Here is a 24,923-nt window from a genome sequence, read left to right as displayed (position 1 = left end):
GTGTTTCCACTCTGGTCGGCTTCGCTAATAGCTGGATGATTTACTATAGCCTGTGTGTTGTTACTTAGAAATTCAAGAAAGCAGATAAGTAATCTGACAGAAGTTATAATTTGTAAAGACAAGAAGGTTAAAGGACTGCAGACCTGAAGGGCGGGTTTCTTAAAATAATTATGATTGTTTAGAAAAGTTAGCAGACTAGGAAAGAAAATCTCAGACTCAGATTAATATGTGCTTTGGTTCATGGAGACTTATAAAGAACTTTATTTACTTACAGTTAAATGTTTATGTTCAGTGTTATTCTGATTTATTGTGTAGTGTAGGTGGTCAAAAGGGATATTACATTTCTGTAGCTTGCCATTTTGGATTGCCACCATCGAGCCATTAAAGCAAAGCAGAGTTTAATAACTATACATCTAAGCCAGGCATTGCTAAATTCCCTAGAACATTCAAGAATCCACCAGATTCTATCAGTCTCTGGGAGCAGATCAGCCTGTACACCTGCCCCTGCAGGGAGGGTTAGTCACTACCAGTTCAAACTTCACTGGGGTCCATCCACGTTAACGTGATGACAAACAACCCCTGCCCTAACCACTATATCCCTTGCAATTCTCTATGATGTGTTTCTGACACAATGAATTGAGACAGCCTCAAGGTTGTCATGGTGGCCATGAAGTCCTGAGCTGGCCCAGGCAAAACAGAATTGGCATGGATATCGAAGTCCTCCAAGATTAATATTCTGGGGTACTCCAAAACCACCTCTGCCAGCTCAGTGAGGGAGGTGGTTGGCAATGCAGTAGGTGGTACACTAACAAGATCTCCTTTTCCTACAACCCAGCATCAAATGCAAATCCTCACATCCAGCTACTACATTTGGATTGGTTTCCTGGTGAAATTTACAGTTTTTTCTATGGATTACTGCCACACATCCCTTCCCTCCAACCTCATCTGGTGCTTCGCAAAAGAAGAAAACTCAAGCAGGGAAAGCTGAGTTAGGACAGGGTCTCCTAGCAAACTTTGTCCATGATCAGAGTTCTTTTACAGTGGTTGGATATGGCCTTAAATAATGGCACCGCCAGATGAGAGGACAGGTCAACATAGCTACTCAAATCTCTGTTGAGAGTTGGCTGAGCAGGAGCAAGACATCAAGTGTCTCTTACCCCTTCCTGTGATGATAATATTGCTTACCCACCATTCCATACTTCCCCTTCCCCTAAACTCATCTTAGAAAGCTCACAATTAAATGAGAGATTCATAGATGAACTAAAACGATGGTTCTGTATTTCCTAGCTATACACAGAAATGTCTGTACAGTTGTACCTTGGTTGTCCTGAACACTGCAAAACCGGAAGTAAGTGTTCTGGTTTGCGAATGTTTTCTGGAAGCCGAACGTCCAGCACGGCTTCTGCTTGACTGCAGGAGGCTCCTGCAGCCAATCGGAAGCCGCACCTTGGTTGTCAAATGGTTTCGGGAGTCAAACGGACTCCCGGAACAGATTAAGTTCGACAACCAAGGTACCACTGTATATGTATTTTCTGCAAAACACAGAAGACTGGCCCATCTGATGAAATTAGCTTCTTCTTTTACTACAACAAATTGTTTGGATTCTTTTATGATGGCTTTATACACCAAATGCTCACAGTGAGTTAAATTTTGAATGTCCTTTCAGAAAATACTTGCTCATTTCTGAAGTTTAAACAATATTCAACATGGCAGGCTGAAATCCTAAAGTTATGGGAAGTAAGCCCCATTGGGACTGTCAACCCCTCCATGTATCCATGGTGTCCTGGTACTCTAGATCCCCTGCAAAGCAATTCCAAAGCATGTAGTAGTCAGGGCAGGGAGGTGGTGTTTGTGTTTGGGGTGGGGGCTTGGCATTTCTCACACCCCAGAGTAACCAGTAGTCCTGGGCGCTGCGGGGCTGTTTGGAAGGTTGGGCTGACCACTGCAGAGGATGGCTATTACTGGCCATCCACATAAGGAACTGGGGTGTTGTTGAGGCATCTCCTGGGGATCCCCCTCCTAGTCTGATGTTGTTTTCTGTCTCCATGGCTGCAACTCCTTATGACTCCTTCCTGACTCTCTAGACCAGGGGTCAGCAACCTTTTTCAGCCATGGGCTGGTCCACCATCCCTCAGACCATGTGGTGGGTTGGACTATATTTTGAAAGAAAAAAAAAATAACGAATTCCTATGCCCCACAAATAACCCAGAGATGCATTTTAAATAATAGGACACATTCTGCTCATGAAAAAACATGCTGATTCCCGGACCGTCCGCAGGCTGGATTGAGAAGGCGATTGGGCTGCATCCGGCCCCTGGGTCTTAGGTTGCCTACCCCTGCTCTAGACTGCAGCTGCCCCATTACTCCTGGGGAAAGAAGCTTGGAAGAGACATGTTAGCATAAACACATTGTTTCCATTCCTGGGGTGTTTGGTCTCTGTTAGACAATTGCTCAAAGTGTCTGGTTTTTGTGGAGCAGATTCCCCAAGCACAAAGTGCCTGAGCCCCTCTCCTGAGTGGGCTACACCTTATTGCAGGAAGACTGAAGTAAAGTGAAGTGAGGCTGGGAGATGTGCAGCTTATATCCTGCTGTTCTGGCTGTGCAATTGGCCGGGAGTTATAACAAATCCTGAGTTGTCTATCATGGCAGTGTGGCCAGGGCTGCCAGCTGAGCCTGCTCCTGAGGATCAGGCCCCTCCACTGACATCCATTGTGTGTTTTGAGTTACACCACCCTTTTGGGTAGCTTAGTTTAGACTGGGTTGCCAGGTCATGTGACCAAGCTAAACAGACTTGGGATCCATTGTAAGTCTGCTCCCTCCAGTCCCACCCACCCCCAGTTTACCTCCAGGATTGGGGAACCCCCTGAGGTAGAGATCTGCTGTATGCTAAGCTGCTCAGTTCAGCGTATCTGATCACTCCCTAAGGATTGCCCCCTAAGCCAAGAGCTTCAGGGGAAAACTGATTTTTTGGAGGGAGGAATTTTCTAGAAAAGACTGTGGGTAGGCATTCTGGAATTTCCAGGCATAGAGACAAAAATGAGATAATGGGTGGAGCCATTGAAGAGCGTAGGAGACGATTATGCAGCTGAGGGCAGTGGGACTGTTCAAGTGATTACTGAATCTCACCAACAATTTAACATAAATAATTAGTAGCGTTGATAGCATAATCTAATCCTGTACACCAGACGCTGTTGGAAATAGCATTTCCTGGACATCAATGCTGAATGGAGAGCTGAATAACTGCTACTATAGTATGAATATAGCTAAACATTCCCACTGAAATAACACCATTGGCAATCTTTTCTTGGCTACATTCAGCACCTTCTAGGCCAAAAACACGCTATGAGAAATATACAGATGGCATATTCAGGATACTAATTTAAAGCACTGACATCTTTTGAAAAATATCTAACAGTGTATACAAAGATGACTTTATGCTTACAAGAGGCAGTGTAAGTTCATATGTTAGAAGTTATTTGTTAGAAGTCAGGATGCTTATCAGGCCACTGAAGTCAGGTTCTGAAGGACTATTATTGTGACTATTGTAGTGTATGTGCTGATAGTGATGAAATAAAGATCCTATGAATCATAAAGAATAAAAAAAAATTTTAATTTGGAAAGGTGAATTATATGAAAACATGTCCATCTGGTTGGATTTCTACAGCTCAGTTAGGAAACAGAATCATGGGATCAATAGAATTTTTTGATTAGAACAAAGAAGATGGCAGAATTGGCCTGGGACTATAGCACTAGGGGTGGGGATTTAACCCTTTTCAACCTTCATTTTCTACCATAAGCTATTATTCGCTCATATGGGGAAAAAGGTTCCCTCCGTATTTTTCCTTTCAGTGTGAATAGCAGCTCTGGGTGTATTTATACAGAGCAAATAGCTGAGATAGAAGGGTTGAATCCCTCTACCCAACTAACATGGCGTCAATAAAATCCTCCCAAGACCTTCAAACTTCAGAATAACCCACAGAAAATCCTAATAATAAATCCCCTGCATTGCAGTCCAGTTTGACACTGAGTGACAGCTTCAAAGTCCAGAGTCTGCGAAAGTTTTAATAGGAAAAAATATACTAGGAAACCAAATCTAGAGGATCATTGGATACATAAGAAGAAATATTAACACATGATAGACTGCAGTGGGTTCAGAGCAGAGTAAATACAGAATTCTACTTCACCCCCCAAAAAAGAAACTTTTATAAATAAATGAAGTATTAGAAGTTTAATTCTTTAAAACAGCAACAACAGAAACATCTTATTAATTAGTTTGTTTAATTCCAAGCTGAAAGACATTGTTTAACCGCTAAAGTTCCAGTGTTCCAGTGACGTTTGTTCTTTGTATGATCAGTTTTCTATAATTGGTTTTGTTCCATTCTGAAAATGAATTCATTTTATTGTCCTATATGACTGTATATTGGCAGAGGAGGTGGGATTGTAGAATAGCGATGATCATGTTACTATAAACAGATGAAAAGTTATAATGAAACTGCCCTTGAGCAGATTGATGTTTGAAGACTCACTCAGTCACTCATTTTTGGTGCCATCCTGGTACATTTTTTCCTACAGACAAGAGAGCTGCCTGCAAGGAGAAAATTTTTGTTTTTGAATCATGCAAGGACTTGATAGAGGTTGCCCCTTCAGGCCAAGTACGTATAATTCACAGACTGGCCTCTGAGGGTCTCAGAGGTATGACCTTATGTCTTGTGAATGGTTAAAATCTAACATATTGCTGAGAATGGATCTTTCCCTTTTATAATTACTGACAGAGAGAAATACACAAAGGATCCATTCAAAACTGGGAGACAGAGTTCCATCTCTTGAGCACAACAAATGGTTTGCATTTAGTCAGCAAAACATTTGTTTCTCTAACTAATCACTAATTTTTCCCCCTTCTAAGATTTTCAATTTGGAATGCACATGATGGAAAATCTACACTGGCTTATGTAAAATGTAGATAAGACTTTTGCTGCACCATTCACTAACCGTGCCAAACTATTGTATTCTGCTGAAGTTTCACTTTCTGTCCTGTGATCATTATACAGCACCACTAGAGAGGGAACAAAAGATTTGTTTCAATAAAGCAGATATACCTTGAGCAAAACAGCTTTTGACGGAATATACACAAACATGACTTTTCCATTTCAGGTATTTTGATTGAGCAGAGAGGGCTTTGATAGCCTCTGAGAAATTAGAGCTCTTTATTCATGGACCTGCTATTTGTAATAAGTACTTTTGAGCTCACTTTCTATACATTTGACTGGTTTGTTAGACAACTGCTTGTTAAGGAGAAGAAATGCTAGGCAGGTCACCATTCCCTGGTCAGTTCTCTGTTTGCCTTTCACATTACCTTTTGCAGGAGAGAGTTTGTCACAGGTTTGCTTTCTAAAGAGATAAAAAGCAAGCTTTCTCACACTAAATAGGTATATCTGTATTGTTGCTCTAGGGTTCAGGATGAACTTCAACAGTCTAAGTTGGAATCTTTCCACCAATTAATGCTCATTTGTTTTGGCTGGAGTCCAAAGTCTGCATGTAGTGTTTCTTTGCATGCATCACAGCCTTCTAGGCTTCCTTGGGTATACACAGGGGCTCTTCGGATGCTGGCTTTCCTGATCCTTGCACGATCACAAATGTAAATGGCACATTTCTATTTAATTAAATTGCAGTCTAGCATTTAGATTAGTTAACATTTTCAGAACCCCACAAGTCAGTAACCTGCTGGCAGACCACATTTCTATTGGGCCAGCAGAAACTTTGCATAGAACGTGGTCCCTTTTCTTTGTTTTGTTGTAGGGTGACACAAAGCTAGTGTTGTTAGCTTATAGAAGGGACTCTCGCCAGGAAGTGAGAATCCTGTGTAGTTTTTACAAAGGCTTCCCCACGTGGTGAAACAGAGAGAGAGAGAAAATACCTGCAGGAAAAGGAGTACTAGAGAGAGTTATTTCCAATAACTGATGATGTGTGAAACCCCTCCAAGCTTCTTGAAGAGGAGTCTGTGTGGGTCATACATTTCAGCATGTAGGATGTTGGAGTGCTGGACAATACAGCTATTTTGTTCCTTTGGATTACTGTACACAAGTTTCAGTTAAAGAAGAGGGACAAAGAACACAGGGCAAATAAAAAGCTGTTGCCAGAAACTGATGGTAAAAGGCAGCTTGTGCATGTGCAGTGATTTTGGCTGTACCAACTATGACGTAAAATAACTGCATGCTGGTCTTGTTCAGACAATAACACTTCCTTTACTGTGTCCTAATGGAGGGGAGGGCTTTGCCTCCCTAAATCTGCATTTCTGTAACAGCATTGTAGTGCTATATCCAGCCCCTATTAGCCATACTACCCCAGGGAGAGTCCTAAAATGCAATTAATGCATTGCACCTAAACACACACACACACTTTTCAATACGTAGCTTAATACCCAGTCACAGTCACTGCAATCCTATGCATAGTGTCCTTAGGAGTAAGCTTAGTTGAACGCAGTGGGGCTCACTTCACACTGTATAGGTTGAATTTCAGAAGTGACTCAGCCAGTGGCATTCAGTTGCAAAGCTACCTTCTTGGCAGGTATGTTGCTGCCACTTGTTGGAATGGAGAGGGGGTGAAGTGTCAGGGAGTCAGGGCTGTGTGGGCACACACTGGCAGCAGTGCCAGAATGGCTTTGCCAGTGTGACCGCACAGTCCTGAGCTCTCTGCCACCTCTCCCTCTTGGCACGTAGCTGTGATGACGCTGCCCAGAAGTTATCATTGCGGCTCTGCCCCACCAGCTGAGCTGCTTTTGTTCCATCTGTAAAACACATCGAACTTTAACAAAACACCTTTGGCCAGCTGAAATGCAGCCCTTTCACTTTCAACCAGAAATACCAGCCATCTCACAAATAAGTGTCACAATTTACACGGCTGGCATGAAGTAGGAGCCTCATCCAAGTAAAAAGAAAGAGGTACCCCCCCCCCCCCAGCTTGATGAGCTTCTTCATTCTCTGTGTGAATCTGTTCCTCTATACTAATCTGCAGCTAATGAACTTGAAAGCCTTGTTATCGCCGCATGGCAAGGAAGGCCTGCTGGTCACTTTAGCACTCCAGTAGAAGACATTGTCATTCCTGCTCTGAGAAAAGTCCTGGAGCTCTGCTTCTTTTCATTCTGCCTCCACTGTGCCACTGTCCTCCAGTCTCTGATATAACCATCAACAACTCTGATTATTTTAGCTTTGCTGAAAAGAGAGGGCCTTACAAACATCTAGTGTGGTGTGTCATTTTGAATATGTTTCAGAAATAAGTCTTGCCAGTTTTGATTTAATGGATCAGCCCCACCTAAAATAATAACAGCTGAATGGGGGCAGCAGATGCCTCTGTCTTGCTGGAATGACTGCCTGTTAATCTAGTTTGGCTTTTCTCCTTGCAAATGAATTTTTATGCTGTTTAGTTCAGCTCACATTACCCCCACCCCCACCCTGCTTAACGCCTAACACACTAAAAGCTTTTTTAGAGGATTACTACTCAGCAAACAGGGTACTACTGCCTGCCATGTTGCAGATTTTCCTGCAATACATAACATCTATTTCTTTCATGTACTGTTTAAATATGTTTTGCTTTTTAAGGTGTTATGCCATGTCCAGATTCATTGCGATCAAAGCGCCTTTGTCACTGTCTCGAGAGGGAAAAACTGTAATAAATCACAATGTATTATTAAGAAGTACCAGCATGTGCTGAGCTCGGAATCTTGTTCAGCCTAATTTTATTTCGTCTCACTTTTGGTACTGCTGCCAAAATGCCACTGGTATAAATCCAATACTTTTGTTTTTGTTTTGTTTTGTTGCGTGCATCTAAATAGTACTGATTAGAACTGCACGAGTCGTGACCCATGAAGCCAAATGCAGCCCTTCAGAGGTTTAATCAGCAATGTTTTTGCTTCCTATTTGGGACTGTAAAGCAAGGGGAGGTTTTGTCGAACACCCAACATAAACTCAGATGCTGCCACACCTGCTGGTGAAACGTTGGAAAAAAGAAAATTAGTAATAATTTAAAATTATAGACATGGGCCCATTTTCCCCTCAGAGAGTCTTTTCTCTTCTGTGCCCCCCCCCAAAAATGGGTGTGTTCAGGATGAAATGAGAGAAATAAAATAGAGCATGGGGATCAGGAATAAGAAATTCTAGATGCTCACAGAGCAGGGTGTTTACTGAGATGGCACCATCTTCTCTCAAATGCCTCACTTGGATGTACAGTGGTACCTCAGTTTACAAACTTAATCCGTTCTGGAAGTCTGTTCTTAAACCAAAACCATTCTTAAACCGAGGCGTGCTTTCCCTAATGAGGCCTCCCGCCTCCGGTACCCTTCCACCTTTTGGATTCCGTTCTTAGACCGAGGTAAAGTTCGCAAACCAAGACACTACTTCCGGTTTTGCGGAGTTCGTAAACTGAATCGTTCTTAAACAGGACTGTTCTTATACCAAGGTACCACTGTAGTGTCATTCAAAAGCATTGTGGTGGAAATTATGGTGACCTTCATTGACCCTTCTCTTTTTGGTAAAGCCATAGTCCCTTGTTTATTTCTAGAATTTATTTTGCTTCCCCTCAGGATGAGGGGAATTTCACAATGCCTCTCCAGTTTTGTGGCCTGAAGGTGGAGCTGTAAGAGTGGGGAGGCATTTTGGGCTTTGCACTAAAAATTAAATATGGGCAGCGGTTTGTTGGCCTGGGTGTTAATGATTTGCTTAAGAATGGCCATTGCACTAGGTTGCAGGTTGAGCAATGAATGGGCATACAAAGGAGGATAAAACGAGTGCCTTGGTTTTTCCCTTTTCTGGACTTAAACGTAACTAAACCGTTGTATACCTTATTCTGGAAACTGGAGGAAGATATTCCACTCACAACAAATGTCCTGTGTATCTTGTAGATAAGGATGAATGTTCTAAAGACAATGGTGGCTGCCAGCATGAATGCATCAACACTGTAGGAAGCTATGTATGTCAATGTCGCAATGGATTTGTGCTACATGAAAACAAACACGACTGCAAGGAAGGTAAGAAGCAGTAGTATGAAAGAGCTGCTTACTTTGAAAGCTTTGCCAGATGTAGCCTGCATTCAGACATGGGGTTTATTGTGTTACTTTTACTAGTAATAATACTCATGCTTCCTGTCTCAATTAATAAGGACCTTTTTATAGTGCATTATGCAATTGTGGCTTTTTGATAGATATACTGCCACATTGCGCTAAATTTTAACATGGCAAAAAAGAACTGTATACTGGGATTACCACCCCAAATTTTGCCACGTGAGATTACAGCACAAACCTCCCATGGTTTTTGGGGTGTTGCAAAGAAGTCCCCCCCCCAGAAAAACATAACACAGAAATATGCTCTAAATTTCCAATAGTTTCCACCAGATTTCCAGAAGCTGCTTTTACACGCTGTGAAAGATCACATAAAATGTGGCTGATATCTCTTAAGGAAACATCAGGAAAACAAGTTCTGCCTGAATGCTGCCCAAGCCATTTGGGCATTTGTACGTGTTGCAAGGTGCATTATAGAAAAGTTCTGTATAATTTGTAGTGGACACTGCCATAAACACAAAGCCAAATGCTAAACTACAACTATTGTTAGACTAAATAATTAGTTTGTAAGTGGTGATGGTGGTGACCATGAAATTAGGAGGATTACTAGCCCTGGATTAACTTCCAGACAATTTTGCCATTGCCATGAAGTGATGCTTTTCTGTTTACATGGTATACATGTTCATTCAGACTCACTCAGTCTTTCTGTCAATTATTGATGCAGCCGAGTGTGAACAAAAGATCCATAGTCCCAATGGAATTATCACGAGCCCTAACTGGCCTGACAAATATCCGAGCAGGAAGGAATGCACATGGGAAATCAGCGCTACTCCTGGTCACAGAATCAAAATAGTAAGTAGCTTCCATATTATGAGCAAAAGCCCTTTGCAGTTCACCTGTAGATGATCGCAATGTTGTTTTAAGATTAAGATGAGTCATGGTTGAAGGCAGATGGTTAAATATACACGTCCAGGTTGTAAAGTTTCCTTCACACCATGATGGGGAACCTGTGGGCCTTGGGATCTTGCTGGGATCCAACTTCTGTCAATCACAGACAACACACTACCACAGCTGGTTGTTGACTCTGAGCCTGCTAGCTCTGGAGTCTGTACTCTGAATAGTGGCAACAGGGACCTAGATGGGGCAGGGCTTGTCAGTCCAACCCCTGCACAGTCTCATCAGGGCTGGCCTTAGGGCAATTGGATCAATTGGGCCAAATTGGGCCCCGCGGGCCTCTCCTAAGGGGCCCCACACACCAGGGCAATCTAGATGGATTTTATTTATATCTGTAAGATTCTGCAGACTTTGGCTGTGAACTGGGGCCCCACAAAACATTTCAAGTTGGGCCCCAGAGTTTCAAATTGGACCCCACTGGCTGGCCCTGAGTCTTATAGTTGCTGGGCCTGAGTTGTCCTGCCCTCGCATGAAGTCTTGGGTTTGCAATTTTGGGAGAGAGGAGACTGCCTGCTGGGGGGCAGGTGGGCTGGCGAGGCCCCTTAGATTTAGAGGCCCTAGTCTTCAGCCTACTTAGCCTATACATAAATCCGGCACTGACTACCAATACTTTAGAATGATGAGAGTTATGATTGTGAAAGATCCCCATTATGGCCTCCTTTAGAAAGAGTGTGAAAGTTTTGTTATACCAAGGTCACGGATATGATTCCTATATGGGCCACCTGGATGTTTCTGCATTGCAGGGGGTTGGACTAGATTGCCCTCAGAGTCCCTTCCAACTCTGATTCTATGAAACTTTTTTTTAGGGATTATTTTCTACAAGTACTATTCTCATGTACTGCATGTGTAATTTAGACAAGAGAAGATTGTCTTCTCATTACCATTCAGATGAGCGAATCCTTAAGCACAGTGCAATACAGCACCTTTTAGATTAAAACGCAACCTAGCTCTCAGTTTGGATGGAATGAGTCCTGTTTTTAACCAGCTTCTTGTGGAGCTTTTCTGTATCCACGAGAGGCCAAATAGCACAATACTTGGTCATATGAGAATAGTCTGGTTGAACAAAATTTATGAGTAGCAACTGGGATAGTTGTACAGCTGTTTTATGGTGCATCTGCAGTTTCCTTCTATTACAGATGCCTAATCTTCCTAAAAAATAAAAGCCAGGAAAGTATCGGTGTTTCAGTTTGCAGAGCTCTGTGATTATTCTGACTGTTTTCTCTCCACTGCCAAAACATCGGCACTTGAGCTACATGAAGTTCCTCAAGGCCAGCTGTTAACATAAACTGGCATCACATTGTACTTTGGATGGCTTCCACTGGGGATTCAGTAGATTAGAGCTGCTTTATTGTCCTAGACACAACTCGACAGCAGTTCTGTTTGCTCTCCACTTGACTTTTGTTTGGTTTCGTCACTTTTAAATATTGCCTCTGAATATATTGCCTTGCTGTACTGGAAAGTTCCTCAGATGCTCCTGCTCTCTGCCTGATGGGACTGGGGCAGGAGAGAGGAAAGCGAGGAAAAAGATGCGGGAAAGCCCATGCCAGGCATGCGTCAGAAGAAGCATGAAAGGGAACCTTCTTTCTTTTTAAAACTGATGTGAAATGGCCTTTTCATAGATAGTTTTCAGGTTGCAACCCTAAACACTCTTAGAGTAAGCCCCATTGGCCACAGTGGGGCTTACATCTAAGTAAACATGTACAGGATTGTCCTGAATAAGTCTCTTCTTTAACATTTAATTTAGTACACAAGGTTGTTGTTGTTGTTGTTTTTAAAAAACAGACTAACTTCTGCTGTGATGGCTCAATTGCATTCAATGAGAACCTTCTGACAACGGAAGACTTTTGATCTGGTGGAGGAATCCCTTTGGCAATCCAGGAAAGGAAACATTTTTTGTAGATTCCGTACTGGGTTTTCAGTTCCCTGTACCCCCACCCATCTGCTCCAGATGGTTGAGGGACTCCCTGGAAGGAGACATGGGCAGAAATGGCTCCTTCCTATCCTTTTAGGAAAGGCTACCACTATCACGGAAGAGTCTGGATCCAACCCACTTTCTTTGCTAGTTCATTATTACACTACTTATAAAAGTTGCATGCCATTAAAAATCCTAAATGCCCAGAGTAGCAAAACTATAGCATGGACCTGACCTCAGGTTCACATTCAGAACACACCTGATGTAATGGATCAATATTTTGTTAAACTTTTCAGGTTTTTAATGAGTTTGAAATTGAGCAACATCAAGAATGTGCCTACGACCATTTGGAAATTTTTGATGGGGAAACGGAGAAGTCACCAATTCTTGGACGTTTGTGTGGAAGTAAGATACCAGATCCCCTTGTCGCTACTGGAAATAAGATGTTCCTTAGGTTTGTCTCTGATGCATCAGTACAGAGAAAAGGCTTCCAAGCTACTCACACTACAGGTATGAAAATAATTGCCACTACTTTTGTTTCTAAATGTTTAAAACTGTTTGTGGCCAAATTTTAATCTGGGCTGCGTTTCCATTAAGCAAAAAGGGGAGCAAATATTAGTTATATGTTCCTAATACAACATTATTGCCTGTGCTTCTAATGTCCTCCGTCTTTTTATTATCGGTGGAACAAAAACTGGTAGTATTGACCATCTTGTTGAAGCCAATGTGCTTTTTAATGAAGATGAAATATGGGGCTTCAACACTGGAAGCACATTGCATCCTTCAGACACTCAAAATTCTGTTAGAAAAAGCAGCTGCCAACATACTAATGTCTGTTATTTTTTCCAGGTCAAATATTATTTCTAGTTCCTTGTTATTTCAATTCCTTGGTTTATACTGGCCCCTAGCGGTGGTTCTAATATCATTCTTACCACCATCATGATTCAGAAACACAGGGTGGGAAATTATGTGTGGTTCCTTTTAAAACAAGATCAGAAGAAGTGTTTATTTGTTTTTTTCTTCCTTACTTTGCACAGAGTGTGGTGGTCGTCTGAAAGCTGAGAGCAAAGCAAGAGATCTCTACTCTCATGCTCAGTTTGGTGACAACAACTATCCAGTTCAAGCGGATTGTGAATGGCTAATAGTATCAGACCGTGGTTACCGAATAGAGTTAACTTTTCAGACTTTTGAGGTGGAGGAAGAAGCAGACTGTGGTTATGACTACCTAGAGCTCTTTGACGGTCATGATACAACTTCTCTGAGGCTTGGTCGGTTTTGTGGATCAGGGGTATGTAATCTTGAAGTTATTCCAATGATTAAGACTCTTCCAAATATGAATAAATAAAATGACTGTCTATGGATGTGAAATATAGACATTAATGCCCAAACAACTTTTTGTTGTCTTTCTCTATACAGAAGATAGAAACACACCCCTATACACCTTATCACAACCTGCTTTTAAAAAAAACTCCTCTGAGTTTAAAAGCAGGTTGTGGTGCAGTGATAGAGTTCCCTATCTGAGAAAAAAAGAAGTATCAAAGCCCCACTGCTTCTGCTTAGCGAAGTGTATGTAAAGGGACATATTGTACTTCTGCCAGTGTTTTGGCCTTTATAACCTACATGTTCATTGAAGTTAACAAAATTAAGTAATACCTGTTTTGACAAGGCTGCTTTTATTCTTCACGGTGAGAAAAGTCAAACAGTAAGCAAAGGAGCTATAAGGTACCCCTGCCCGTACGGGCCAGTCTTGACAGACTCTAGGGTTGTGCGCCCATCTCACTCAAGAGGCTGGGGGCCAGCGCTGTCCGCAGACACTTCCGGGTCACACGGCCAGCGTGACGAAGCTGCTCTGGCGAGCCAGAGCCGCACACGGAAACGCCGTTTACCTTCCCGCTAGTAAGCGGTCCCTATTTATCTACTTGCACCCGGGAGTGCTTTCAAACTGCTAGGTTGGCAGGCGCTGGGACCGAACGACGGGAGCGCACCCCGCCGCAGGGATTCGAACCGCCAACCTTTCGATCGGCAAGCCCTAGGCACTGAGGCTTTTGCCCACAGCGCCACCCGCGTCCCTATGTATGTATAGGAGCTATACATACATAGAAAACCCAGAATTTTAGAAATTCATTCTGCTTTCATCACTGAATGCTAAAAGCAAGACATGATATAAAATCCAATTTTGTGTTTCTTTCGTGAAAGCCATCTAGTTCATTTAATATTTAATCAATACTAAATTCATTATATTTCCCTGAACTTGCTTTTAAAGAACTTTTTCTGAGAGATGAAAATCAACAGTTTCAGAAGGATCTGTGCATGGGTTTTCCACATTAAGAGAAACTTAGGAGGAACTTTTCAATGTGAGCTAGTTTATTTCAAGTAGAGAACTCTTCCAAGGGGGAACTAAACTCTTCAAATAAAGTTTTAGTTGGGTGTAATGGAAGGGAAAGTGTAGTATGTGCCTTATTGGTAGCACAACATAGTGGTGGGCACCTGAAGTTTGAAACTATAGTTATGTCTCAGCATGGTCCTCAGTCAAGATGGCACAAGTATCAGTATCAGAGTTTGGAGTGCACAGTATACAGACACTGATGTAAGCGGGTGGGGAATTGCTGAAGCAAGTGATGACAGTAATTGGGGCCATCCACAAACATTATTTCATAGGATACTTAAAAGCTGAGGACTGCAAATCTTTGGAGAAAGATCATGATATATTAAAGGGAGGGAATTAAATTTAAAGGTAGTACATTGAATGAAAATCTGCTAAAGGGAAGGATTTTCTGTACTGCATCAATAGCTAGAAAGACAGATTTTGTCATGAGGACAAAAAAATAGACACAAACTACATAGATTTCCACGATTTTTTGTTCACTTTTTTTTAGCTCAAAGCTGTCTTTCAGACGAAGTATGCTAAGCAGAGAGTGTCTGCCTAATTCTTTCCCTCTTTCCCCCTTTCAGCTCAAAGTTGCCTTCCCAAGTTCCTTTTACCACAAAGAGGAGAGCAATTCTGAACTGAAAAATAGGTGTAAGGGTACAGCAACGACACACCCATTACTGTCCCAATCATATGTAGCCTGGTTCCAGGCTGCTTTAGTTTTAAGCAGCAGCAACAACAACACAGAATTCTAAAGCTCTGCTTGGTGTGTAGTTTGAGCCTCAGAAGCAAGCATGCTCTCAAAGCACTACTCCATTCAGTGTTGATAGCAGAACAAACATCAGCAGACTGTGGCCTCATCTAGAGAAAGGAAGACCACACTGTTAATTGTTGCAACATGCTTAACTGTGTTCATGGTAACCTTGGCAACCCCTTTTTTTCCCTTTCCCTGCAGCCGCAAGAAGAGATTTATTCGGCAGGTGATTCTATTTTACTTCATTTTCACACGGATGATACAATCAACAAGAAAGGATTCCATATACGATACAAAAGCATAAAACATCAGGACAGTGTTCACACCAAAAAATAACAGAAGATCCCTTAGGCCACAAAATGAGACAGAAAGAGTGACTGTTGCGGAGAGAGGGGGGAATGGGTTTTGTTTTGTGTTTTTTTTTTAATAAAAAGACTGACATTCTTAGTAAACAAACATTTTTACACCATGCGTCCAAACTGAAGAAAACATCTCACTGCTAAATATATTCCTATTCTAGAGGAATAGACATTATAGCGATGACGTGTGGTCTCAGGCGTGGCTGTCTCTGCAAAGCCAGCGGAGGGGCGCTGCATGCTTCCAGGGAGACTATAAGAGCTTTTTGCTCACAGCTTGACAAATGTCATAGTTGCCTGCATACTCAACCAGTTAAGATCCAGGGAAAGGGACCCTGCAGACTCTTGACAAGTGACTGCTGTCCAGGAGGGGGGATGGGAAATGCCTACCTTCTGCAGGTCATGCACTCAAAAAAACAAACGCTGTCCTTATATTTTTCTTATTTTAATTGCTTTGGTGATATATCCAAGATACAGTGAATGCAAAGAAAAGTCAGGAAAAAAAGGGGAGGGGGATCTTCTGAGATTATTATGCACTCGTAATTCATCTGTCCCACCAAAGCATTAATGTCATGAAAACTGGAAAACTACATCTGCGAAATCGTTGAAACTTTAGAGAGTTGATCATAGCAACATATTGGGATGTCTGAAGTGTTATACATTCATCATCATTATGGGAACATCCAGACTTTGGACGTTGTCATTTACTGAGAACATTGAGTTTATTATTGCTGAAGGATTCCATACCTGCTGACCTCTTAAATTTTACACTAAGTACTCATGAGAACGAGTCTTTTACAAGCCTGCTGTGGACCTTTATTCAATAAACAACAGAAGTAACCAGGGCCAGGATAATCTGAAACACCAGTTAATGGATTTTGTTTCAGTCATAATGAGCTGCTGCTCAGCATTTCCTTGAAAATGTTTGTGAATGGTTTCATTTTATTTTTTAATTTTAAACCAGTCAAAAATGAATATTAAAAAGTTGGTTTCCAAAAATGTATTTCTCAGCAATTGGGGACAAAGGGGGTGGGTGGGTGTTTTCTGGAAATAAGACTTTTGTGATGGCAAAGATAATTTCTATGGTGCTATTCCATGAACATATTATTAAAAAAAAAATAACCACAACGCAAGATGTTTTAGATCTTTTGAGCCAACAATCTGCAGATCATGAATGTCTCACTATGCCTGGCTGCATCTTAAGAAGAACAGACTTTCTAAGCATGTGAAAAAGATAATTGCAATGGCAGCACTAGCCCTGTGGAACAACTACTATTATTGCCTTAGAATTCTTGCACATGATCATACAGATCTTTCTGTAGATACATCCGATTTGATAAAGAACTTGACAATTTGAACATTTCACGTGTGTGTTCACAAAAGTGATCCACGAGCAAATTCCCATCTGCAGAGCAAGATCATCAGTTGTAAATACAGTGGACTTCCTATTGATGTAGAAATAAGTACTTTTAGGAGAAACTATTGTATGTGCTTTAGGCCATACATGGCTTTAGTCACAATGTATATGCATCATGTAAGTATGTATGAATGAGTGCTTTAAAAAGTGAGGTGTGTTGTGTACGGATGGACAGGTAAATTGTATTTCATGTGCCAAGTTCTACCAGAATTCGGATTGACTGTAGCAACTTCCTTTAAAGGTTTCATAAGCAGGACTTCAATAAAGAATCCAAGAGCTAATGAAATGTTACGTTTCATTTAAAAGAACTATTTTGGTATTATTTGATGCTGGTTGCTACACCACTTAGTTTTTGTTTCCTTACCACAATCATACACTGGCATTAATAAATGTGTTGTTGTTGTTTTTTTAAAAAAAATAATATTAAAATAAAACTAAGCATGTGCAGGTCTCATTGTTTGTATGTTGTTTCTGTATCACTCCTTTCCTCCTCCAAATAACAGAAATGTCAAGCGTGCCTCCTAGCCAAAGGAATGCACACAGCAGAGAGTTTATCATCAAAGATAACACTTACAGTCACTTCTACAGCTCTGGATATCTATGCACACCAGTCTAGCATCTAGGCAGCTGTTCCCAGGTCTGTGTGCTATAGAGCCATTGCAGCAAGAGAAGACCACTCCCTCCCCCCCCCCCCCATTTACGAACCTTTCCCCGACGGGCTGTGCACCTTTGTAGAGGGTTCTTCTACTCATCCCTTTTCAATCCCCTCCTGGTTCTGGGAGACAGTGGTGCAGGTTGTCTGGTTGGAAAAGACCTGTGGCAGGGCCTTCTTGGTGGTGGTTCCCTGATTGTGGAGTTAGGTGCCTTAGTTTCCCTATTAACCTTTAGGAGAAATTTAATTAACATTCTTCTTTACCTAGGCATTTGATGGGCATATGTCCTCTGGAAACTCTGAGAGTATATTACTGTTTTTAGGAGCTTTTAACTGTTTTTAGAAAGTTCCTTTAATTAGTACGTGCAGTTCCTTTTCTCTTTATTCATATGAATGGAATGCATCAGTAGCTATCATGTATAAGGGTAGTTGAAATTATCATCAAAAATGTTCTTTGCAGGCTGTGAACAGGCTTTTTACCATGTCAATTATGTCAAGAGTCTACAAATTACCCTTCGCTCCATCTCGACCCGGGTTGTGTTTTGTCATGATCCACTTAAGTAAAATTTAACACGAAACCTATTTCTCGTTTTTGATGACACTCCCCATTAGAAATAACTTTGAGTAATATGACACCTTCTCTGCAGTTGCACTTAATCCTCCAAAGGGCAGTGATGGCTGGAGGCAAAGGGATTTACTACAAAAAAGACGTTCAACTGCAGCACATTACCGACAAGTTATATTGGGCTTTGCTGCTTCTCTTGTACTTAGAATTTTTAAATTTATTCTTAGTTGTTTTTGTTGTTTGAACAATGCCCCTGCCTTTGTCTCCAGTGGGAGGGAAGTGAATTATTCCCATTCCAGGGCTGGCAGATGTATTCCCCTATTTTGGGGGGGTTGGCATGTCAAGGGATTGAGGAAACTATGGCTCCTTCAGGTCCATGCCTTCCCCTGCTCTGCCCTTGTCAACCTTTAGTGATGTCAGAAGTCCAAAGTTGGTGAGACAAGAGCTGCAGGGTTGGGGGGTGTTTCATTGAGGATCCAAAGACTGACCACTCCACCCTTGTGTTAGATTCAAATTCATGACCTAGAATATGAACATACAGTCGCTGAACTACATTTTGTTAAAACCTATGCTTAATTCTCATCCTCAAAAATGTTTATTATTTTGCTTATTAAATGTTGGTTATATTGTAAGCTCTGTAATGCATTAAAAGAGATAGTGCGGTGGTGGTGATAAGAAACTCATGTTAACATTCCGTAAGGTGACTGGTTTAATTAATCAACCAGCATATTTTGGATAAACACTGAGAAATCTAAAAGTACTTCATGTATTTTGTTCTCGTTAGGCCATGATCAGACCATCAGTTAAGGAATTCAGTAGCACTGCCATAAAGAGGGGCTGATAGTGGATGGTACTCAGAATTCAGGCAACACCTAAAGGCACCTCATCTTAACCAGCAATGCAGTCTACTTCATCATTTGGTGTCTGTTGCCTAAGACTTGGCTGCAGTTGTGCACCAGTAGAAAAATGGCCCATGATCTTCAGGCTGGTTTTGAATTATAGAAAGGAAATATAATTTTGAGGTCATGCTTAATCTTAAATATTTCTTCATCGGTGCTTTAACAAATATTCACCACTATTTGAAACAGCATGCTGGGGAGGGGGAAATGAAAGAACTCTCCACATGTGATGGTCCAGCCTAAAATAGGAGATAAAGTTTTCTTTAGGAATCCAGTCTTGAGTGTCTTTTTGAAAGAGATTAAAATATCACAAACCCGACATAAAAGTTTACATTTATTATTAGTTTTAGAACAATAAATTATAGGCACTTCTGAACAAGAAAGTTCTCATTGTCTAGCAAAATGGTTTACAAGGATCTGGAGAGTATTAAAAGTGGGGGGAAATGTAAGGATGTTAAGAAATATCTACTCGGAATGGCTGACATCTCCAAAGTATGGAGCAAAATCAGACATGGTCAAATCATGCCAAAATGGACAAATAAATCTGTTTCTTCAATTTGTGGCTGTAGACCACAGAGCATTCTCCCTCGCTCTCCCCCCCTTTCCAGATGTAAGACTCTTTTGAAATACTGCATCTGTGGTTTTTGGGTTGTTGTTGTTGTTTTTAACCCAGACCTTTTTTGAGCACTGATATTCCACAGTCATTACCTGTGTTATAAAAGTTTGATTATGTATTTTCAAGACTATATAAAGGTTTTTGGGACGCTTCATAACATACATACAGCATCTTTCATTTAAACTGATATGGTACAGCTGACTTCGACGGAGCAAAGGTGTAACACTAACCATACTGACTTAAAAATAATTTATGTTGGAAATGACTTATAGTCATGCTTACAGGTTCTGGTACTAATCTGCTCAACTGCAGCTGTTCTGAGTCAAGTGATTTTTTTTTTTTAAGCTGGGCAAGTGCCAGGATTCAAACCCTTTACATGTGCTGAACATGGGGTTTGTGTGACGTAAAGGGCAAATTCAGGCATGCTATGAGGGAACTGCAGGGGAATCAATGAGGTCAGCAAAAAAAAAAAGGGGGGGGAGCTTTTAATAGTGAAAGGTCAGTGTTTTGTGTGATACTGCTTGATTCCTGTAAAAGTTTCCAGGTAAGACCTGCTGCTCCCTGTGACAGATTGATGTTGCCTCTGTCTTTACCATTTTCTTCCTCACAGCTTGATAGGAAGCAAAGAATAACACAAGGCAATTGACAACATTTTATTTAAATCCCTAAAGGAGTTTAAGTTCTCACTATCCCGTGCCACAACTAAGTGCAGATTTATGAAGTGCTTCCAGACAGGCTGCTTATTTGCCCGAAATGTGGTTGCTATCACACACTTTCTGTAGAGTGCAATTATCCCATTACGTTTCTAACCACACAAAAAACAGATATAGGAAAGCGATGGGAAAATAGCAGTGGATAGTGCAGAATAACACCCACTAGTTGCATAAGCACTACATGTGCATACCAGGTTGAATGCTGAATAAACAGCTGGAGTTGTATAACCTCTGCACATTTTGGGGGAAAATATTGACGTGAGTGCTGAATAAACAGCTGTTCTGGAAAGTCCCCATGACATTTAGGGCACTTCTTGACTCTATTTTGGGGTGGGATTCAGTCACATACCAGTAAATACAGGTTGTGCAATTGAAGCCAGTTTGGAGCTCTTGCAAAACAAACCCCCTTCCCCAAATCTGAATTTTTGTGATAAGGGGAAATGCTTTCAAAAGTGTCGAATAATGCTTGCTTGGCACAGCACCATACAACCTCCCCACAAATTTTATACAAACCAAATAAACTGAATGCTCAATAAACAGGCTATCTGAAGCAAATTTAAGCACCATGATTTCATTGAGTTTCATTTAAACACGTTTTAAACACTTGCTGGATTCTGACCCAGGAATTTGCTATTTGCATTTTCAGAAGACAATTGTTTTCTTTTTCTTTTTTTTTAAAAAAATATTTAATAAACTGTCTGCCCCAAAGGTAAATGTGACCTGCTTTTTTTCTTTCTTTAGGAAATCTCATTTGCAAGAAGTATAAATGCTCTTGTCCAAATGTTAACTGTTCCTTGTGAAGGATATCATTTTCTTGCTTCCTTCGGATGTGCTTTCTTATTGAAATGCCAGAGATAAACTTGTTGGAGAATTTCCCCCAGAAGGCTGCTTTTCTCTTTCTCTTACTGCTGTTTTCTATTTCCCCATGGAGGGGAGGAAATCAGTTTTCATAGGGCCAAACAATAGGCTGTACTTGGATTGTGTGTGCCTGAAGCCTGACAGGGTCTTTTCTTTTAAAATTCACATTGGGGCAGCAGGATTGACAGGATGGTAGCAGCACTAAGAACGGGCTGGGGGAAAGGAGGTGGTGTTTAGCTCTTCGCCCACATAACACCCATTCTAAATCGCTCCCCCCCTCAAGCAGTTTCCCCTTCAAAGATTTCAAATATATATTTTTGAAACACTAATATGGAGGTAAGTCATTGGGTGGGGGGAACTGGGGTTGGGAAAGCCTTAAATCCCTCCTGCTGTTTCTCCAATATCAATAGTACCTTCCCAGGTAGCACTTAAAATCAGGAGAGTCATCAGCCTTAAATTATACTCTTTTAACAGCCAAGGAGTGAGAGCAAAAACGGACCTCTATACCTTGTCGCCTTATCCCAGATCTTTGACACTGAAGATTCATGCTAGGTTACTGTCTTTATATATAATTTTTAATTAAATTTTCTGTTTTACAATTTAGAATATTCATTTAAACAAACATAAAATATCAAAAAATTCCCTTCTTCTCTTTCGATGGTTCATTTTGCATAATGTAAATCCCTGCATATTTTATATAAACAAAACCATTCGATATTCCATTATTACATCCATCAAAACTTTTTAAAAGTCATTTTTATTTGATTTTACAAATATAAATTTATAACAAAACCAAATACATTTCCATATAAAGAGATTTCTCTGAATCTCTAGACCTCCCCTTATCCCCTCCATGGGCCCCAGTGTCAACATTTTTGACTGCATGTTATATCATAATCTATTTTTTATAGCTATCCATATTATCCATAGTATTTGTTACATTACAAGTGAGATTAAAATCCTGCTAACGTTTTCATCTGCTTACAGTGGTCTCCTAAATAAATTATAATTTCCCTCCATTCTTTCTTAAAGTTTTTGTCCTCTTGGTTCCTGACCTGTCTGGTCTGTTTTGCCATTTCGGCATAGTCCAACAGCTTGGTTTGCCATTCCTCGCAGGTAGGGACTCTTTCTTCTTTCCATCTCTAGGCTAATAATATCCATGTGGCTGTTGTCACATACATAAAAAGTCTTTTCTGCTCCTTTGGGATGTCAGTACCTACATCCATCAAAACTTATTTACACTGATGAATTTATCTTAATGACGCCAACATTTTCAATATGCTAGGTTATTGTCTATATCAGTGATAGCCAAACTTGGCCCTCCAGTTGTTCTGGGACTACAATTCCCATCATCCCTGACCACTGGTCCTGTTAGCTAGGGATGATGGGAGTTGTAGTCCAAAAACAGCTGGACGGCCAAGTTTGGCCATCACTGGTCTATATGCTTTGAAATAAGTAGCAAGTGAAGAGATATGTTCACGTTTCATCTACTATGTTAGATGAAACATACTATGTGCCTAAAAACAGGTTTGCCTAAAATTGATGCTAATCACTGATTTTATCTGTAATTCTAAGATAGAGTTTATATTTTATGTAAACCATTCACAGGTTTTGATTATAAGCAGTATATAAATCCTGCTAAATATTTTTTTTTAAGCAAAACACACCTGACATTTAAAGGAAGACCTGCATTATTATTTGGTTTAGGTAATGGCACGATGAAAAGGATTTCTCTTCAGAAAATTTCTATTGATTACAATTTTTTAAACAAGATTTAATCCTAATCATCAAAAGCTTTAAGTGGTTTACTTAAAATATACTTTAAAATTAGCAATAAAATCAGCAGATAAAACCAAGTTAGCTTAAAATCAGTACGAAGTACTTTATAAGAGGCACAGATTAATGTAGCAGATGCAATGTGAATTTATCTCTTCACTTGTTACTTACTTCAAAGCACATACAGGAATTTTCCATGGGTCTTGGACATTAAAGATATACTATATGCCTTCAGATTCCAAAGCTACGATCCTATGCACACTTACGTGACATACTTACGTGTCCACTTAACATAATAGGATTTGGTTCTGAGTAGACATAGATAGGCCTGGACTGCATGCGAACATAGTGCTCTGTTAGTAGGCTTTTGTTTCTCCCAACATATCCAACAAATGGTCAAGGGGGAAAAAACTAATATTCCTCAAATTAGGAAAGAATCAAAATGTTCTTGTAGTAATTGTTATTATAAAATGAAATAGGCTCCAGTTATTATGAATTGGAGCTAAGGCTTCACCTTTAGATTGTTCTTGTGGTTACTTTTGTTTTTCTATGTAGTTTTGCGTCAGCCTCTTGCTCTGAGCTTACATAGTGAGTAGCCTTGCCCGATATATTTATCAGTCCTGATAGCACTTCATAGTCTGGTTCATACAGCTTTTGAAGTAGTTCAGAACTTTCCTTGTTGAGATAGGCTGCCTTTAATTTTGAAGAGCTCTGTCCTTAGCCTGTGTGCTTGAAAAGCTTTTAGGAAGCCATAAAATGTATGTCTGTAATCCTATAGCAGATTTGTAATTAACAGAGAGTACTTCAGCAACAGATCAGAGGAGATGTGTCTGTGCTGCCAAAACAAAACTACTCACTACTTTCAGACTGATTCCAAGAAGATTGCTTTACTTGAACACATAGTTCTAACCATTATTTTTCATACTAGCCATCTGCTGCTTCATCACTATGAATTAATGGGGGCAAAATGCCTACAATATCCACATTTGACCCCCAACATTGTTGGATGAGTGCCAGTAAACTGAGTTTGAATCCTGTGAAGATGGAGGTTCTGTGGGTAGGCAGTTCCCATTTCCAGAAGATAAGTCACTTGTCTGTTCTGGATGGCGTTGCACTCCCTCTAAAGGAGCAGGTACATAACTTGGAGGTACACCTGGATACATCTTTGTCACTGGAAGCCCAAGGGACCACTGTGGCCTTTTACCAGCTTTTACCAAAGGCTGTACCTGGACTGGGGTAAATAGGTCAATGTAGTGCAAGCACTGGTAACCTCCCAACTGGATTACTGTAATACGCTCTGTGTGGGGCTGTCCATATGCTCCAGCTAGTGCAGAATGCAGCAGCTGGACTGTTGATGGGGGCAGATGACCAACAGCATGTGGCACCTCAGCTTAAACATTTATACTGCCTGTCCATATGCTACCAGGTTCTAGGCAATAATCTTGCTTGCATCACCAAGTGGGGTGTTGTGAAGTGAATTGAGAAGAGCAACTGCTATGTCGTTCATGGTCACAAAGCTGTTCAAACAAGCACATGGAATATTCAGGGTTTTTGTTTTGTTTTGTTTGTTTAGTCGTTTAGTCGTGTTCAACTCTTTGTGACCCCATGGACTAGAGCACACCAGGCACTCCTGTCTTCCACTGCCTCCTGCAGTTTGGTCAAACTCATGCTGGTAGCTTCGAGAACACTGTCCAACCATCTCGTCCTCTGTTGTCCCCTTCTCCTTCTGCCCTCAATCTTTCCCAACATCAGGGTCTTTTCCAGGGAGTCTTCTCTTCTCATGAGGTGGCCAAAGTATTGGAGCCTCAGCTTCAGGATCTGTCCTTCCAGCACTCAGGGCTGATTTCCTTCAGAACGGATAGGTTTGATCTTCTTGCACTCCATGGGACTCTCAAGAGTCTCCTCCAGCACCATAATTCAAAAGCATCAATTCTTCAGCGATCAGCCTTCTTTATGGTCCAGCTCCCACTTCCATACATCACTACTGGGAAAACCATGGCTTTAACTATACGGACCTTTGTTGGCAAGGTGATG

The 24,923-nt window shown here is 41.0% G+C and overlaps 1 protein-coding gene across 4 annotated transcripts in view; it reads left to right on the top strand.

Moving 5' to 3' along the window:
• TLL1 (tolloid like 1) overlaps positions 1-17,253 on the top strand; it is a 130,465-nt gene extending 113,212 nt beyond the window's left edge. For 2 of the 4 annotated variants that reach the window (XM_053402897.1, XM_053402898.1), the window contains 6 exons: positions 4,573-4,692; positions 8,894-9,019; positions 9,774-9,901; positions 12,212-12,425; positions 12,953-13,203; positions 15,239-17,253. In XM_053402897.1, the coding sequence (XP_053258872.1) occupies positions 4,573-4,692; positions 8,894-9,019; positions 9,774-9,901; positions 12,212-12,425; positions 12,953-13,203; positions 15,239-15,373 (974 nt within the window). In that variant the 3' untranslated portion in view covers positions 15,374-17,253. Of the gene's footprint in view, positions 1-4,572; positions 4,693-8,893; positions 9,020-9,773; positions 9,902-12,211; positions 12,426-12,952; positions 13,204-15,238 lie in introns of those variants that run through there. The other 2 variants (XM_053402899.1, XR_008332153.1) reach the window with 2 other exon arrangements.
• Positions 17,254-24,923: the final 7,670 nt, after the last annotated feature.

Source organism: Podarcis raffonei, chromosome 9, assembly GCF_027172205.1.
Source record: "Podarcis raffonei isolate rPodRaf1 chromosome 9, rPodRaf1.pri, whole genome shotgun sequence".
NCBI lineage: Eukaryota > Metazoa > Chordata > Lepidosauria > Squamata > Lacertidae > Podarcis > Podarcis raffonei.
The sequence above is the reverse complement of the archived record's forward strand: the minus strand, read 5'-3'. Positions and strand labels throughout refer to the sequence as shown.